At 42.4% G+C, this 15,310-nt stretch overlaps 2 protein-coding genes across 3 annotated transcripts in view; one reads left to right on the top strand and one right to left on the bottom strand.

The window, feature by feature from the left end:
• Positions 1–7,361, top strand: part of Hbp1 (HMG-box transcription factor 1) — a 29,930-nt gene extending 22,569 nt beyond the window's left edge. For both annotated transcript variants that reach the window (XM_052738282.1, XM_052738281.1), the window contains 3 exons: positions 2,129–2,449; positions 4,679–4,820; positions 6,288–7,361. In XM_052738282.1, the coding sequence (XP_052594242.1) occupies positions 2,129–2,449; positions 4,679–4,820; positions 6,288–6,305 (481 nt within the window). In that variant the 3' untranslated portion in view covers positions 6,306–7,361. The remainder of the gene's footprint in view (positions 1–2,128; positions 2,450–4,678; positions 4,821–6,287) is intronic.
• A 174-nt stretch (positions 7,362–7,535) lies between these two features.
• The window catches only part of Cog5 (component of oligomeric golgi complex 5), a 328,259-nt gene continuing 320,484 nt past the window's right edge, over positions 7,536–15,310 (bottom strand). Inside the window, exons 20-22 of the mRNA XM_052738280.1 lie at positions 14,804–14,930; positions 14,096–14,175; positions 7,536–8,258 (exon numbers count right to left, since the gene is read on the bottom strand). Coding sequence (XP_052594240.1) covers positions 8,144–8,258; positions 14,096–14,175; positions 14,804–14,930 — 322 coding nt within the window. The 3' untranslated portion in view covers positions 7,536–8,143. The remainder of the gene's footprint in view (positions 8,259–14,095; positions 14,176–14,803; positions 14,931–15,310) is intronic.

Here is a 15,310-nt window from a genome sequence, read left to right as displayed (position 1 = left end):
GGCAGAGGCGAGATTTGAACCCTGTTAACATTGTGTATCATCACATACTCTAATTAATTTAGAGTGCACTTTAAATACTGTTGATATTGCCTCTTTGCTTCCAGTCTTCTGAAGGAAGTGGTTTGGGAGGTATGGAGTGTGCTAGTGCTGACAGGCCTTGGGTCTGGTGGAAGCATGACTCCAGAGCTGGACTGCCTGCCTTCACATCCTGATTGTTCACTAAGCTGGTTGTGGAAGCTTAGGTTAAGTTAATTAACTTTGCTGTAGTGTTTTTTTTTAAAACCATAAAACAAAGATAGTGATTTAAATACTGATTAATTAGAAAAGACTAAATGAGCTTGATTAACAGGCTCTACATTATTGTAGTGTTTGCCTTTAAGAGTAATGACTGAGGGGGTAGAGAGGTGGATCAGTGGTTAAGAGCACTTCCAGAGGACTCAAGTTCTGTTCCAAGTACCCACATCAGGTGGCTCACAACTGTCTGTAACTTCAGCCCCAGATTGCCTCTGACCTCCATAGGCATCTGCACACAGTTAAAAGTAATAAAATAAACCTTTAAAAGAAGAGAGTAATGAAACATGAAGGTGTTTGAAGAATAACATGTACCAAGATAAAAGGTGTTTCCATGGTAGGAACAGATGCTTACTTACAAAGAGGGGGTAGTAAAACTAAGCTATCTAAGAAGATACTGCCATTGCTTTAGCTGTCAAAATCCTAGCTACTGTTACTGAATAGTGAAACCCACTTAAGTTGTATCCACAAAGAAAGTAGATGACAGATTTCTGCCACTAGATGGTGGCGTTTTCAAATTGTAGTAACTAGCTTACTCTATTGGGACTTTAGATGGTAATTACTTTCTTCAGTAGACGTAAACAGTTATGCATCACATTCTTCCACAGTGGCTGTGCTTGATAGTTTTCTAAACTTCATTTGGTAGGGGCTTAAGATTTTTTACAAAGCCTTAGGACAGTTCTAGCTTTGCTCATTCAGCACTTTCCTGTTTTTAGATTTTCTGATCTCCTGTTTGACATTATTTCTACTTTGATATAGTACCCAGAATTTCTGTTTTAGAGAAAACTCAAAATAAAAGCCAAATAGAAGGTTTTGTGCTGAGAAGAAAACAAGAGTTCACAGAGTTTGAGGGTCCTTTTGGGGTTCATCTTTAGGCTGTGGTCTACATTAGCTCTGATTTTCATCTAATATTTTAATTAATATGGTGCTTGCTTGATTACTCTTGAATTTGGCCATTGGTAGTATGAAGATACTGGAATGTGGGTGAAGAAGTCTGGGCTTTGCATCCTAGCACTGTCCTAGGGTGAATGACACTTTGTATCTTTTGACTAGCCTCTTTCTTCATATGAAAGGGGGCAATGGATTCCACTACCCCCAGGCTTGTTGAAGACTGAGACTGTGGATAGTTTGTTTGGGTGGTTATGCAGATTGAATTTACATAACAAATTGTGTTCTTTACTGATAAGGATAGTTTAAGATACTAGTAATATATAGGTGGACCTGTATATGTTAGAACTTTTTCTACCTATGCAAATTCTCAAATTGCAGTGTATTTTAAGTTAGCCACATTTAATAGCTTTTTGGAGACAGGGTCTCAGCCCAGGTTGGCCTTGAACCCACGGTTTTGCTCAGGCTTGCCTCCACACAGAGACTCATCTGCCTGAGCCTTCTAAATGCTGTGAGTTCTGGGCTGAATGGCTACCCTTCTCAAGCTGGCTTTTGTCTTTCAAAGTAGTTAGCTCTCAGGCCTGGCATGCTGCCTACTCCGGTTTAGTTTCCTAGGTCCAGAATCTTCTAGGCAAGAAATGAAATTATCAAATTCATTATTAACAAATTCGTTTGTTAAAAATAATCTAGAAGAATAAAGAAGGACAGGTATGGGATCTGGAGGAGTTACCTTCTGTGAAGGACATGCTGGTTATAACTTTCCTGGTGCTTTAGAGGTTGGCTTTTAAAAGTTTTCAGTTGCATCCATGAGACTTTCCTTATAAGCATCAGTGGCAGAAGTTGTGCCGGTAAAGTAGTGCAGTGAAATTTTCACATGGTAGGTTTTTAAAATTTGTGTTTTGGTACTATATACTCTGTTTAATTTGAACTGTTTTTGTTCATTTTCTAGCTATGACTTCACACCTATGGACTCTTCTGCAGTTTATGTTTTGAGTAGTATGGCTCGCCAGCGCCGTGCGTCTTTGTCTTGTGGAGGACCTGGTAGCGCTCAAGAGTTTGCCGGCTCTGAATTCAGTAAAAGCTGTGGTTCACCTGGGCCATCACAGCTCTCCTCTGATTCTCTGTATGCTAAAGCTGTCAAAAGCCACAGCTCAGGGACTGTGAGTGCCACTTCTCCTAATAAGTGCAAAAGACCAATGAATGCCTTCATGCTTTTTGCCAAAAAATACAGAGTTGAATATACTCAGATGTATCCAGGGAAAGATAACAGGTAAATAGTAATAATGTAAGTACAATTACTGACGTGTCAGTGCAGTTCACAGTAACTGAGGCAGCGAAAATAAACTCACGAGCTCTTGTTGACTTCTTTCCATTTTCTTAGGTTGGCTTTAGATACATTGTTTTTATAATACGTAGGTTATACAGACTACCTTCCTGAGAAGGGTCTCCCTTTGACAGTAAGTTTAATGTACCTGTTAGAACATGAACAGTTCTAACAACTGATGGTTGATGTTTTTTTAGAAAAGACTAGTATAGTACTTCCTTGTGTCAGATTTGGAAGGTTTCCTATAACCTGAGTCTCACTGTGGGACATGAAGCATTAACAGTTTATATAAACAAGCTCTGAGATTTGTCAAAACTCAGCCAATGGAACTTGAGTCCTGTCTGCTCTTGCCTCACCTGTCTCAGCATTATGCTATCCATCCAGCTCATCAGTCTCGCACTCACATGCTAAAGGTACCTCTTGCAATCTTCCTATTTCTCTGAGAGTCAAAAGTATTACTTCCTTTGTCTTTGGGATCATAAATCAAAAGACTATAACTTTAATTCAGATTGTAATGTCTCAATGCACTTAATTGTAAACACTGCCTACATTTTAGAAAGACGCTTTACATCCCAACTGCATCAGACTTGATGTGTTTGTACAAAATGGCCTTGTCCTAGTACTGGGTTATTTCTTTAGAATTGGAATTGAGGGCAGCCAGGGCTAAATAGTGAGACTCTGTAATTTTTTTTTTTTTAATTCATGTTGGAAATAGTCTCTGGTCAGGAGGATGTAATAGTTTAGCAGAAAACATACTTCTAAATTTGAAAAGCATTTTCAGAATACCTTAGCCCACCTCCCCTCTCCCCTTTTCTGTGATGGCCATGCGGGAGACTTCCTGACAAGTGCAGGGTGTATTGCTCTTTTTGCACCTGTCTGCTGCTTGCTTATTAGAAACAGTACCTATGTCCTTGTACTGTATTAACACGCCTAACAGCGAGTGCTGACCGTCCTTTTAATTCTGGAGGAAAGGACTCGCCTAAGAGTAGATGTCTATTTTCATTTTTTTTTCTATTTTAGGATCTCCTTATTAAAGATATCTCCCATATGGCTCATAACTCTTGCTTTGCTTTGCATTTCAGTATTGTTACCTTGTGATTGATAGATCAGTAGTCATCTAACATGAAAGGATGACTGAAAAAAAATTTTTGATTTTTTTCTTTTTCTATAGAGGTAGATCTTTATTCCGTTGAATAAAGAAGTTCTTACTTAGGGGCAGAATGTAGACTAAAATAAATAGTAGAGAGAGACTTAGCCAGTTGTTATAGACATTAATCGGGCTGAGAAATTGTGAAAGGAGGGGGGATTCTGGTGTTGAGCACTGTGTGCATCACACTACCCATCATGTTTTAACTTAAGGGGAAACTAACACCCCAGAACATCTTAACTTTGGGAGACAGAGATGGGTATGTGCCAATTTCATATAAGTCGGTTTTAAATAAAATAAAACATGCTCAGTGGCTCTCACACACTAGATTTGACAAGACAAATAAACCCACTGTGTATTTCAGTAGGAGGCTCCTATGCTTACCATCTTCCTGAAACATCAATGTAGCATCTTAGTCAGTACAGAGATTGTTTACAGACTGCAGTTACCCCAGGATTCTCTTGTGTGAGTGCCATGAAACGGCTAAAGGTTATTCATAGAAGGAAGTGATGATAGCTGTATATTCTGGGTGAGATTACTTTAATAGCTTTGGTATCAGAATGACTAGGAAAAAATAGGAAAATGTCAGCTTGGCTCCCTCTTCTGTTTTGAATTTACTCCAGTGTCTCATGTGCTAAGTACAGATCTGATCTAGTGTACTTTTTTATCATTAGACATAAACTGAAGCAAAGAAGTCTTTCTCACTTGGCTTGCATTTGTGTGGAGAAAAAGCTTTTATCATAACCATAATAGTTTGAGTAGCTATGCACACAAAATAAGTTCTTAATACAAGTTGACTGCCTTATGCTGCCGATACTGAACTTTTCTTGGGAAATATCCAGTTTTTAGCCATTTTGAATGTCTTGGAACAAATATTAATACTGGCACTATACACCCAAGATTCTGATAAATGTGACAGGCTTTGCTGAAATGACTGTGATAGTCCTTCTCTATGGTTTTTGCATTTTGGGCTGAAGTAGCAGCAGTTGGTACACGTCTATGAAAAGTTGTTAATATTTATTTTGCAGAGCCATTAGTGTGATCCTTGGTGACAGGTGGAAAAAAATGAAGAACGAGGAAAGGAGGATGTACACATTAGAAGCAAAGGCTTTGGCTGAAGAACAGAAGCGTTTAAATCCTGACTGTTGGAAAAGAAAAAGAACCAATTCAGTATGTTAGCAATAGTGCTTTTACATGGTGCTGTGGCCCTGTATGCCTGTGTGCGTGTTGGCACGTCAGAGCCTTTAAAGATACCTCACCATTATTATACTGCAAACCTTAGCAGCAGAACTTAGCAGCAAAGTCTGCCTTTTTCCCTTTTTTTAATCATCATCAAGAACCACTTAGGGCAAGCAGAAATCTCTAAAGCCAGCTTAAGAATGTCCTAAGTGCTGAGGTAGAAGATGGTTTTGGAATATAGTATTTCCAATTTGGTTAAAAGATGGACACCAAGCTGGGCAGTGGTGGCACATGCCTTTAATCCCAGCACTTGGGAGGCAGAGGCAGGTAGATCTCTGTGACTTCGAGGCCAGCCTGGTCTACAGAGCGAGTTCCAGGACAGCCACAGATACACAGCAAACCCTGTCTCAAAAATCAAAAATAAATAAACAATTAAAAACTGAGGACTATTAACTCGATCATAAATATTACAGTAGAAAATTTCTCTAGTTCTTGGTGTCTTCCCTCAGACTCATTCAGTAAGTAGTAACATCCATGCAGATTTCTGCCATTGGCAAAAAAATGGTAGATTAGGAATCTGAAGGAATAAGAATGGTGGAAAATAAGTTTCACAGTGCTATCGTGGTTGATAGACTCCATTAGTAGAACTGCTGATTGGCATCCTTTATGTTTAGTTTTTAGGTTATTTACCAAAAAAGTGCATATGATAGAATAGAATGAGCTCATGTTTTAGTGAGATGATGTGAGTAGTTAACAGAAGAGGCTTTGGTGAAGGTGTTATAATTTAGTCCTGTTCATTTGTAAGAGTAAATGGCTCAAAGATTTATTCTAAAGTAGTAGTCAGCTGCCAAAAGTAGTTGAACTATAATGTAGAAGTTTGCTTTGTGCTTTTTTGGTGTGTGTTTGTGGGGGGGGGGACGCGGGGGGGGGGAGGGGGAGAGGGAGAGGTTTCATGTAGCCTGGGCTGGCCTCAAACTTGCTTTTGTACCCAAGAATGATCTGCAACTTGTAATCCCCCTGCTTCTAACCCCTTAATTGAGGGATTACAGGCACACAACACACACCCAGGTTGTGTGTGTACATGTTTGTGTGAGTTCAGCCATGCATAGTGAAGTCACAGGACAAGCTCAAGTGTTGGTCTGCCGCCTTCTGCTTTGGGTGCACAGGTTTATGTAGTGCTGGGCTTTGAACCCAAGACTTTGTGCTTGGTAGGGAAGGCCTCTACCAACTGAGTCATATATCCACTTCCTGCAAATTCTCTATTGTATTGGAACTTCAGATGGGACATGATCTGTTTTCACTTTTCTGTGCATGCTGCTCTCAAATTTGTATAAATTTTTCAGATATATGAGCCATGAGGAAACTTGAATCTTTACCATAAATTTTATGACTATCTGAGCTTACCCTACAGGGTTAGCATTTGTTGTTTTGTAAGCATTCACTGTTTTATTTCCACAGGGCTCTCAACAACATTGAACCTGATGCTTGCATTTTTAAATCTGTATCTGCCTAAGTACTGACTCTGGATGGAAAAGCCTGGAAGACCTTGGTCTCACCGTTTGTCCTGAATTTGAGTGACCATAAGATACTGATAGCATTGAGTCCTGAAATGATTTAATGAGTGAGGATTTGCTTTCTCCATTAGAGCATTAAGTAAGCTACAACTATCAACATTGTAAACCAAATTGCCTTATTTTCCTTCCAAACTTCATATACGTCTATCAGGTAATATAGGCTTGAAAATTGATATCCTGTGGTGCTAAAGTACAGTAGAAAGAAAGATGTGTATACATGTTTTATTTTAAATTGTACGAAGGGGAATTAAAAAATAATGTAACTGCTGTTTATACATCAGCTCCTTACTGCTTATTAATCTGTATTGTACCCACGATATCAGGAATGAAGCAGAAGCTGGCCTTTTCATGAGTAGCCATCACATGGCCCAGCATCTGTGCCAAACACAGTCGCTTCTAGTCTGGCCAGTGCCAAGAGACAATGTAACATGGCAGGTAGATGGTGTCATTGTCCAAGCTAAAAGAGCCACCTGCTTCGGATACCACGGGCATGTGCTGAGTGGGTGCACCAGGGGGCAGCACTCCTCCATTATTTCCAGTGGGGGCCAAACCTGACGGAGGTGCAGTTGGTTAATAGCATTGGGATAGTCACTGTAATGGTGCTGTTGACAGTCGACACCATTGTATTTTAACGTGTTCTCTCTCCTCAGCCACACATCTGACATGTCTGTCTGTCACCGTTCTCCATGGTGGGGCCGACTTTGCACTTACTGAAGTGCGACCCTTGCACTTTACTTCCCTCAGCTTTTAAACTAGAGCAAGGGCTGTGGCAGGACAGCTGCTGCTGCTCTGAGCTACAATCACGGCTTCTCATGTTACTTACCAAGTGGTATTTTTGGTTAGGAATCACAGCTGTAAAATTGATTTCAGTTCATTACACTTCTTCAACATGTTGCCCCTCAATTTTGCACACTATATTCTTGTATATTATTTGAAATAAAATGAAAGAACTCTTTGATTTCTGATTGACTGAATTTATGTATAACTAACTATCAGAACAATTGGACCAGCAGATGGAAAATTCATTTTATTCTCGATAAAATGAATTCTGGTGTTATAACTAAGTTCCTGGTAGGATTTTAAAAATTAAAGAATGTTAATAATGGAGTAAAGACAATAGAAAAATAAGGACTTGTATTTATAGAGAGCCTTTGTAGAAATTTTTATTTTTTAACTTGTCTTTGTTCCAAAGCCCAAGTGACTGTTTTTAATAAAATGACAAAGTATAAAGGAAACCCTGGCTTCATTTAAAGATGTAGCAACATGTCGTAAGAACACTGAGCGTGCATCTGTCTCAGCTTGGTTCTGCCAATCACTTGTCTTGACTGCACATCAGTACCACTTTCAGGATAGTCCTCTGACAGGTGTGCACTCGGGGACTCCCCAGTGTTGATCAAGAGTGATATTTGAAAACCACGTGGTTGGGGAAAGAAAGCAGGGTGAATGAGCTTGTCCCTTTAGAAGCAATGCAAGTGCAGGGAATCAACAGCATGATGGCACAAAAAACCCCACCTAATTAATAATTTTGCCTTGTTCATAAATCTAAAAAAGGAAAAAACGGGTATCTTTAGAGGAAAAAAAAATCAGGTGTATGCAATTTAAAGCTTGTGATCTATTTTGACATTGTAAAGTTAGAAGTACTGGAGGTAACAAGGAAAGATCAATAGGAAATACAGAAAATCAATTATCTTTAGTTGCTAGTTGCCGTGTTTAGATGGGTTTGTGTGTGGAGACTGCATGTCACTGAAGAGTAGACATAGCCTTTTGAAGCAGCTGGACCATAATGGGATAAACTGGTGCAAATTCTTTGCCTTCTCTGCTTCTCACTGATTGAACATAAGCTTCCAAGGCTCCCCTGAAAATGCAAAGGAAAAGTGTCAAAATGTCACATAAATCCAAGTTTCAGTAGCACCAATATGAAAATAACATGTCTGTCCCATTTCTGGAATTGCTCTGCCCAGAGCCACAGACTGGTACTTCAGACATGCATTGGAGTTACAGTAGTTAGGCCAGTTGGGGGATTCAGCTATGGCCAAGTCACTCTTTCACATTTCAGTATATGCTGTTCCCTGTGTCCATCCTGAAGGCCTGTGAGAGAGTATGTGGGTGTAGCTTGTGCTTGTTCATGGAGTTCAGCTAGGGGAGAAAGCACCTTGGACACATGCTCAGGAGGGCCCATGGGCACACACAGTAACTACAGCATTTTAGAGCTCCCAGTCTTAGTGTGTGCCCATGGCAGATAGGTGACAAGGAGTCTGAACTTAGGCGCTGATGTGTGATGCCAGATGGTTACTTTGGTGATATTCTTCTGAATTGCACTGGGAACAGTAGTCGGCAAATGGTGTTTGCACCCTGGGCTAGTTCCTTTACTCCAGGGCCATTTTCCCACAACCACAGCAGAGCAGTAGGGGTGGCCACAAGTTCATAACCGGTCTCCATGGGAAAACTTGTGCATCTCCAGCCATTAAAACTTAAAGAATGGTTTGTACTTCTTTATAAAGAGGAATAAATTACCATTGTTCTGCTCACATCTTTGTTGTTTGTTCCCCAAACACTGGAAATAGTCAAGTGTGTTCTTGCCTCTTCACCTGTTGGGGGCTGTCTCTGGTTCTGTCTGCCTTCTGGACATCTGAAGTAACACTTGGCATCTACCAAATGCTTGGCACTGTTCCTTTGGTCTTTCCTTTCTGAGCCCAGGGAAACAGCTCTGAAACTCTGATTCCCATCTATGTGCAGTCAAGTACCATGGTCTCAAGTTCATCCCACCACAGTTGCCCCCCACACACACTTTGTTTCATGTAGCTGCTAGCATTTCTGGGGTACACCCTGGTACTGGCTCTTCAACATCACCAGCTATTCCTTGTTTGCAAAAGGATAGCATCCAAACAACCCAGCTGTGTGATAAACCACTGCCCAGCACTTTATGCTTCTTGGGCTCTCAACAGTTTGATGTAGTCTAAAAAGACCTGCAAATCACTCCTTTATACTTCACTCACTACTGGCTGAGCCCATTGCCCAGTCCGGGAAGAGATCGATAGTTTTCCACTCTGAAATAGGATGTCTCTCCCAAGATGGGGGTTGGCCATCCCACATATCCACAATTAAAGAGATATGTTCTCCTTATCACCTGCACATCGCCTCTTATCCTTGGGATAAATGCCCTTTCTTGTGTTTTCCCTGGACAGCTCTTTACCATTTAGGACTTAGCTTTAAAAATTTCCTTTGGCATAAAATGTCAGATAGCAAAATACTACCCTGGAGTCATATAGATGTATATAAAGGCCTGACTACACAGTACCTTGTGGTGGTATTGTATTCCCCAAAATATTGTACACCCTAAACTTACCTGAGGTCAGAGACAGAACAGCCACTAGATACAAAGGCTAGAAAATGGTGGCACTCACACCTTTAATCCTAGCACTCCAGAGGTAGAAATCCCTCTGGATCTCTGTGCGTTCAAGGCCACATTGGAAACGGCCAGGCATGGTGACACATGCCTTTAATCCCAGAAAGCAAGCCTTTAATCCCAGGGAGTGGTTGTAGAAGCAGAAACTAGAAGCATTTGGCTGGTTAAGCATTCAGGCTTTCAAGTAGCACAGTTCAGCTGAGATTCATTCTGGATGAGGACACAGAGGCTTCCAGTCTGAGGAAACAGGATCAGCTGAGAAATTGGCAAGGTGAGGTAGCTGTGGCTTGTTCTGTCTCTCTGATCTTCCAGTGTTCACCCCAATAACTGGCCTCAGGTTTGATTTTATTAATAAGACTCTCTAAGATTCATGCTACAGTGCCCAGCATTCTTAAATTCCTGGCTTCATGCTGTGTTCAGGGTATGAGTGAGTCCTTTAACCCTACAGAAGCATGGGCAGGCCATTAAGAAGCCAGATTCTCAACAGCTGGGCGGTGGTGATGCATACAATACTCTGGAGGCAGAAGCAGGTGAATCTCTTGAGTTTGAAGGCTGCCTGGTCATCAGAGTGAGTTCCAGGACAGCCAAAGCTACACAGCCAAAGCCTGTCTCAAAACAAAACAAACAAACAAACAAACAAAAAAAACAGCTTCTCTAATAAGATGGTACTCAGGTCTTAGGCTCAGCCTCAAGTCTCATTTAATAAGCAATTCTTAACTATTAGAGTGGAAGTCAATGCTCTTAGCAGTATTTTGTGAGATGTTTCAGTGCATATCAGAGCTAACCCTTAGTGAGTTATTTCTCTATGAAGAAAATTGTTTCTTTTCCAATTGCCATGCCCATTCAGGCAGGTGCCCCACAAATGTCCTTAGAGACTGGCTGAGAGATACAGTAGAGAGTAACCTCCAAGAGCTTGGGGTGTGTGCATGCACATGTGTACACACATACATATTTTCCAGTCTAAGAAATAAGTGTGGGAAATCTTAGAAATGTTACAGAGTGGACTCACTGCATCTGCTCTATTCACAAAATGCACTTTAAAAGCAACAGCAGTCTTTTGCATTTGAAGGGAGAAGGCTATGTAAACCACACAGCACATAGACGGAGACTCAAAATGAGTTAGCTTTCTTTTCTCTTGATATCCATCAAAAACACCATCAGAACTACAGTAAGAAAACAGATTAAGCTGCCCTCCCACATAAAATCAGGGCAAGGTTTTCAAGCACTTATTAAATTACTTCATTTGCTTCAGCAAAACATTAGCTTTCTTGGAAGTCAGGCCAAGCATTATGCAAGAGGTTTGTTGTGACCACATAAGATCGCTGAAGTTCCCATCAGTGAGGAAGGCAATGAGCGTAAGATCTGAAGGACTGGCTTGTGTTAGTAGGGTACACCGTTACCTGACACACCAAGTAGACGTTTTTATAAACAGCAATTTATTTGTCAGGCATTAAAATTCATTGTGATTAGTACTGAAATCCTAAGTGATCTCTTGTACCTGTACCCCAAAAGGCATTTAGGACCCAGCTTTTCCCTCGTTTTACAGTTCATTACAAATCTATCTCAGGCACTTAGTTCCTGGAACTGGCATCTACTGGAAGGGATAGGCACAAGGAGGCACCTAACATTTTAAAAGACTTTTAGAAACAGACAATCTGGGAAAATAAGGTTCCAGCCTATGGGTTCTGGACAATGGCAAGAGGCCTAAGGGTCCACGGATTCATATGATACCAAATTTTTCTGTAACAACAGATAAATGCCATAAGCTTGATAAAGTCTAAATGGTTTTCGACCTCAGTGTCCTCAAAGGGCTACAATAAGATGCATTGCTTCTCTCCTACTAAGACACATAGGTTTGTGGCAGATCCAAACATTTCTGCAGACCCTGGGGAATTTTTGATCCAAATGTCTGGAGCACCTTCCTGGTGGCTGAGTTGGTGCACCGCCCCCCCCCCCCCCCCCATTCTCCACATGGCCTGGATCAGTGATTGCTCTGACTTTAAAGTCAAGTTCACTGTTATCTATTCAAGTTCCAGAAAAACACCTGATGTCAAAAGGCAAGAGAACAGGGCAGAAGAGAACTCGCCATCTGCGGTCTACTCTGCAGCAGCGCTTTACTGTTGAGCACTTTGCCCTACTTCTAACAGCCTAACAGATGACTGGGAGGAGCAGAATGAACCAAGGCTGAAGGAAATGCTGACATCAGACCAACACTTGCTCTGGGTCTATCTACAGGGAGAGAATCGTCCAATGATGCTTTGGTAGGTGGGATCAGAATTCCATTTTGAGGTAACAGATAAGAGAAAGCATAACCTCTAAGACAAAGGCCCTTTCTTGCCAAGAGCCAGGCTGCTGTGGCAGTGCAATTTCTGTGGATCCCCAAGGCAGGCTGCACTTGCTGCTCGAGGCAGGAAGGTTCTGGGATCTGCACATGGAGGGCTGATGAGAGGCGGCTCTCATGAGCATGGCTTTCACTTGCTAAGTATGGACTCAGTAACAGCACTGCTGAGGGGCATTTTAAACAGCAGCACCAGCAGAACAGATCTGTGATCACCTATAGCAGGACAGCCATGTGGATGAGCTCATTGCAAGACCTTAACATGACAAAAGCCTGCTGACTCCTCTCCTATTACCAAGTGTGTTGAAGCTGAGTGACTGGGACTCAGACAAAAAAGTCAGAGACATTGTAAATCAATGAGTTAGAGGAGATCCAAACTCCCTTCCCACATCTGAAGCCTTTTCCAAAAGCATGTTTAATGAGGCCTGGGTACTGACAGGAAGCTTACCCAGCAGCCTTTCCCATTTCGGGGTCAGTTTCCTAGAGGAAAAGAAGCCTAGACTTGGGGTTGGTGATATAGCTCAGTGGTAGAGCGCTTGCCTAGCAAGCGCAAGGCCCTGGGTTCGATCCTCGGCTCAAAAAAAAAAAAAAAGCCTAGACTCATGCTCCTTGTCCCACACAGGTTTCCTGAGGCTCTGATGCCACACCCATGGCTTGGTGCCAGGCTCAGAAGCTGATGGGCTCTCAGCTTCTTCAGTGGCGTGCTTTATCTGAAAAGTGCACTATGTTCCACTGTGACAGTGGGTGGCACCTTCTCGTGTGCACACATAGCTGAGAATGACCTTCCCATATGTGTTTCATACCTGCACTGAGGATCAGATGGGCTAGCTGGCCTGCCATATATCCACAGACCTCGACTGGCAGGGAAGAGAATGGCCTCGGGTTAAAGAGCAATGCTAGCTGGAATCAGAGAATGAGCTGGACAGGAGTTGACTCATGATGTTGTTTCCTAGCATAGCTGGCTAGGTGATGGTAACCTCTCATGACAGGGCATATAGGAAAGAAAGGTGTGTGAGGGAATGATTAAATTAAAACATTTGGGGGCCGAGATTCCTGTGGTGTATGCATGCAGATGTCTGAGAGCAAGTTTACTGGCCTACGGCCCCATGCAAGTGAGTCCCATACCTGGGATTTATGGGAGGCAGGGGAGAGGCTACAAGAAGCATGTGTTTACACCAGCTCAACTGAGAACGAAAAGTCTATATAGACTGAGACAAAAAAGCTAGAACAGATAAAAGGAAGCAATTCAGCAGATGGAATGGATGGGGAAGAGACCAGAAAAGCAGAAACAGGTGAAGCTGAGAGAAGATGGGGCCACTTAAGAGTAAAGTATGCTGAGTCAGCTGAACTAAAGGAAATGCTGGCCAATTCTGGCAAAGCTATGGGGTTGGGGAGGAGGTCTCTGGTGATGTTTTCTAATGAGGGCTGAGAACGGAGTATTGATGGAAGAAACATGCTCAAGCTGCACGCACAAATGTACCTCACCATGCTCATGGCTGGAGATGTGCACACGCTTGGGCACAGGTGCACATAGAAATGTATTCACAGACCATAACCAGAGAATGTGTACGCTCTGAATGGTCCTTTCCTGCTGAGAACTGTTACTGTTCAAATTTCACTCACATCTGAGTGCTACCATTTCAGTGACTGCAGCACATGAAAATGAAACATAAAATACACAGCCCAAGTGAATCCTTTTATAGTTGAAGCTGTTTTAAAGCTGGAGCTCATGCTCTAGGGTTGTATCAGGCAAAGCACAAAGGAGGGTGTGAAGATCTGGAAGAACTAGACAGCCCTATGCCTCCCAGTACACTCCATAGAGACCACCACGCAAGTACCTAGCCAATGAAGGCCACCTGAAGATATGCAACTGCATGTCTGCACCCACACAACACTGCTCCTTCACCATCCCCCAGCCCAGACGGCACTCTAGAAAACACAGCTTTACCTGAGGAGGAGGAGCCTGTCCTTTTCCGATGGGTGATCGTCCAGCCACTGGGAGAAGCGGGCGTGGGACCACTCTGCCCTCTTCAGGGTTGCACCACAGAGAAGAAAGCACACTCTTTAGCACAAGAAGCACTCCATGACTCTCAAGGTGAACTCACCTTCTGAACTTCCTGAGATTCTTGAAGGAAGCTGAGAAGGTGGCACAGGCCTTCATGCAACTGATTACCAGAACACCTTAAGATCTGCCAACTGACATGGGCCAAAAAAAAAAAAAAAAAAAAAAAAAAAAAAAAAAAAAAAAAAAGCAGCCTGCACCACCAGAGCTTATGAATAGAAATTACTTGTATCCTTGTTCTGTCTGATGATGGTGATGATTTTTGAGATAGGTTCTCACTCTGTAGTTCAGAATGGCAAGGAACACATGCTAGTCCTCCAGCTTCAGCTTCCCAAATGATAAGATTACAGGCCTGTCCACCTTAGTCAGCTGAGACCTTTTTTTCTAAGGACTAACTCTGGACTCCTGAGGTAAATTTGACTGCCTGCTGAGCAAACAATTCGGGGCACTGGAGTTTGCTTCCACCTCTGCACTTTCAGGAGCCATCCAAGACTAAGGAAAGCAGAAGGTTAGCCAGGAACCCACTCAGTGAGGAGACTTGTTTACAAACGGACTTGGGAGGATTCCATGACGGTTTTACCGTCACTTCATTACCTGGAAGGGGGATTTCAGCTCAGCCGGTGCTCTTGTGAACAGAAACTGAATAATGATGCTGAATGGAATAACATCCCCCACTGCTGGACTATCGGCCACATGTTCACTTGTCTGGAAGAGCAGGGGTCTAGAAGGAAAAGAGGAAGTTAATTCATGTGGTTCAGCATTGAAAGGGGTAGTCTGGTAGGGGAATCATTCTGCTTGAATATTCTTCCTCCATCTTTTTTTGTGGAGAGGGGGTTTCAAGACAGGGTTTCTCTGTGTAGACCTGGCTGTCATGGAGCCAGTGAACCAGGCTGGATCTCAGAGATTGGCCTGCCTCATCCTCCTGAGTGCTGGGATTAAAGTTGTGCACCACCACACCCAGCCCTAGGTTAGTTTCTGAAGCCCCATTTTAAAACCTCCATTCAGCCCCAGGACACACGTGCTCATAATCTTGCAGGCTGATTTACTTCATGCTCTTTCTTTGACACCACTTATCAGTGGGTCTGACATTACTTCACTAAT

The sequence above is a fragment of the Peromyscus californicus genome, unplaced genomic scaffold (assembly GCF_007827085.1).
Source record: "Peromyscus californicus insignis strain IS unplaced genomic scaffold, ASM782708v3 Scaffold_15__1_contigs__length_86483966, whole genome shotgun sequence".
NCBI lineage: Eukaryota > Metazoa > Chordata > Mammalia > Rodentia > Cricetidae > Peromyscus > Peromyscus californicus.
Note: the sequence above shows the minus strand (reverse complement) of the source record. Positions and strands in the feature narration are given on the sequence as shown.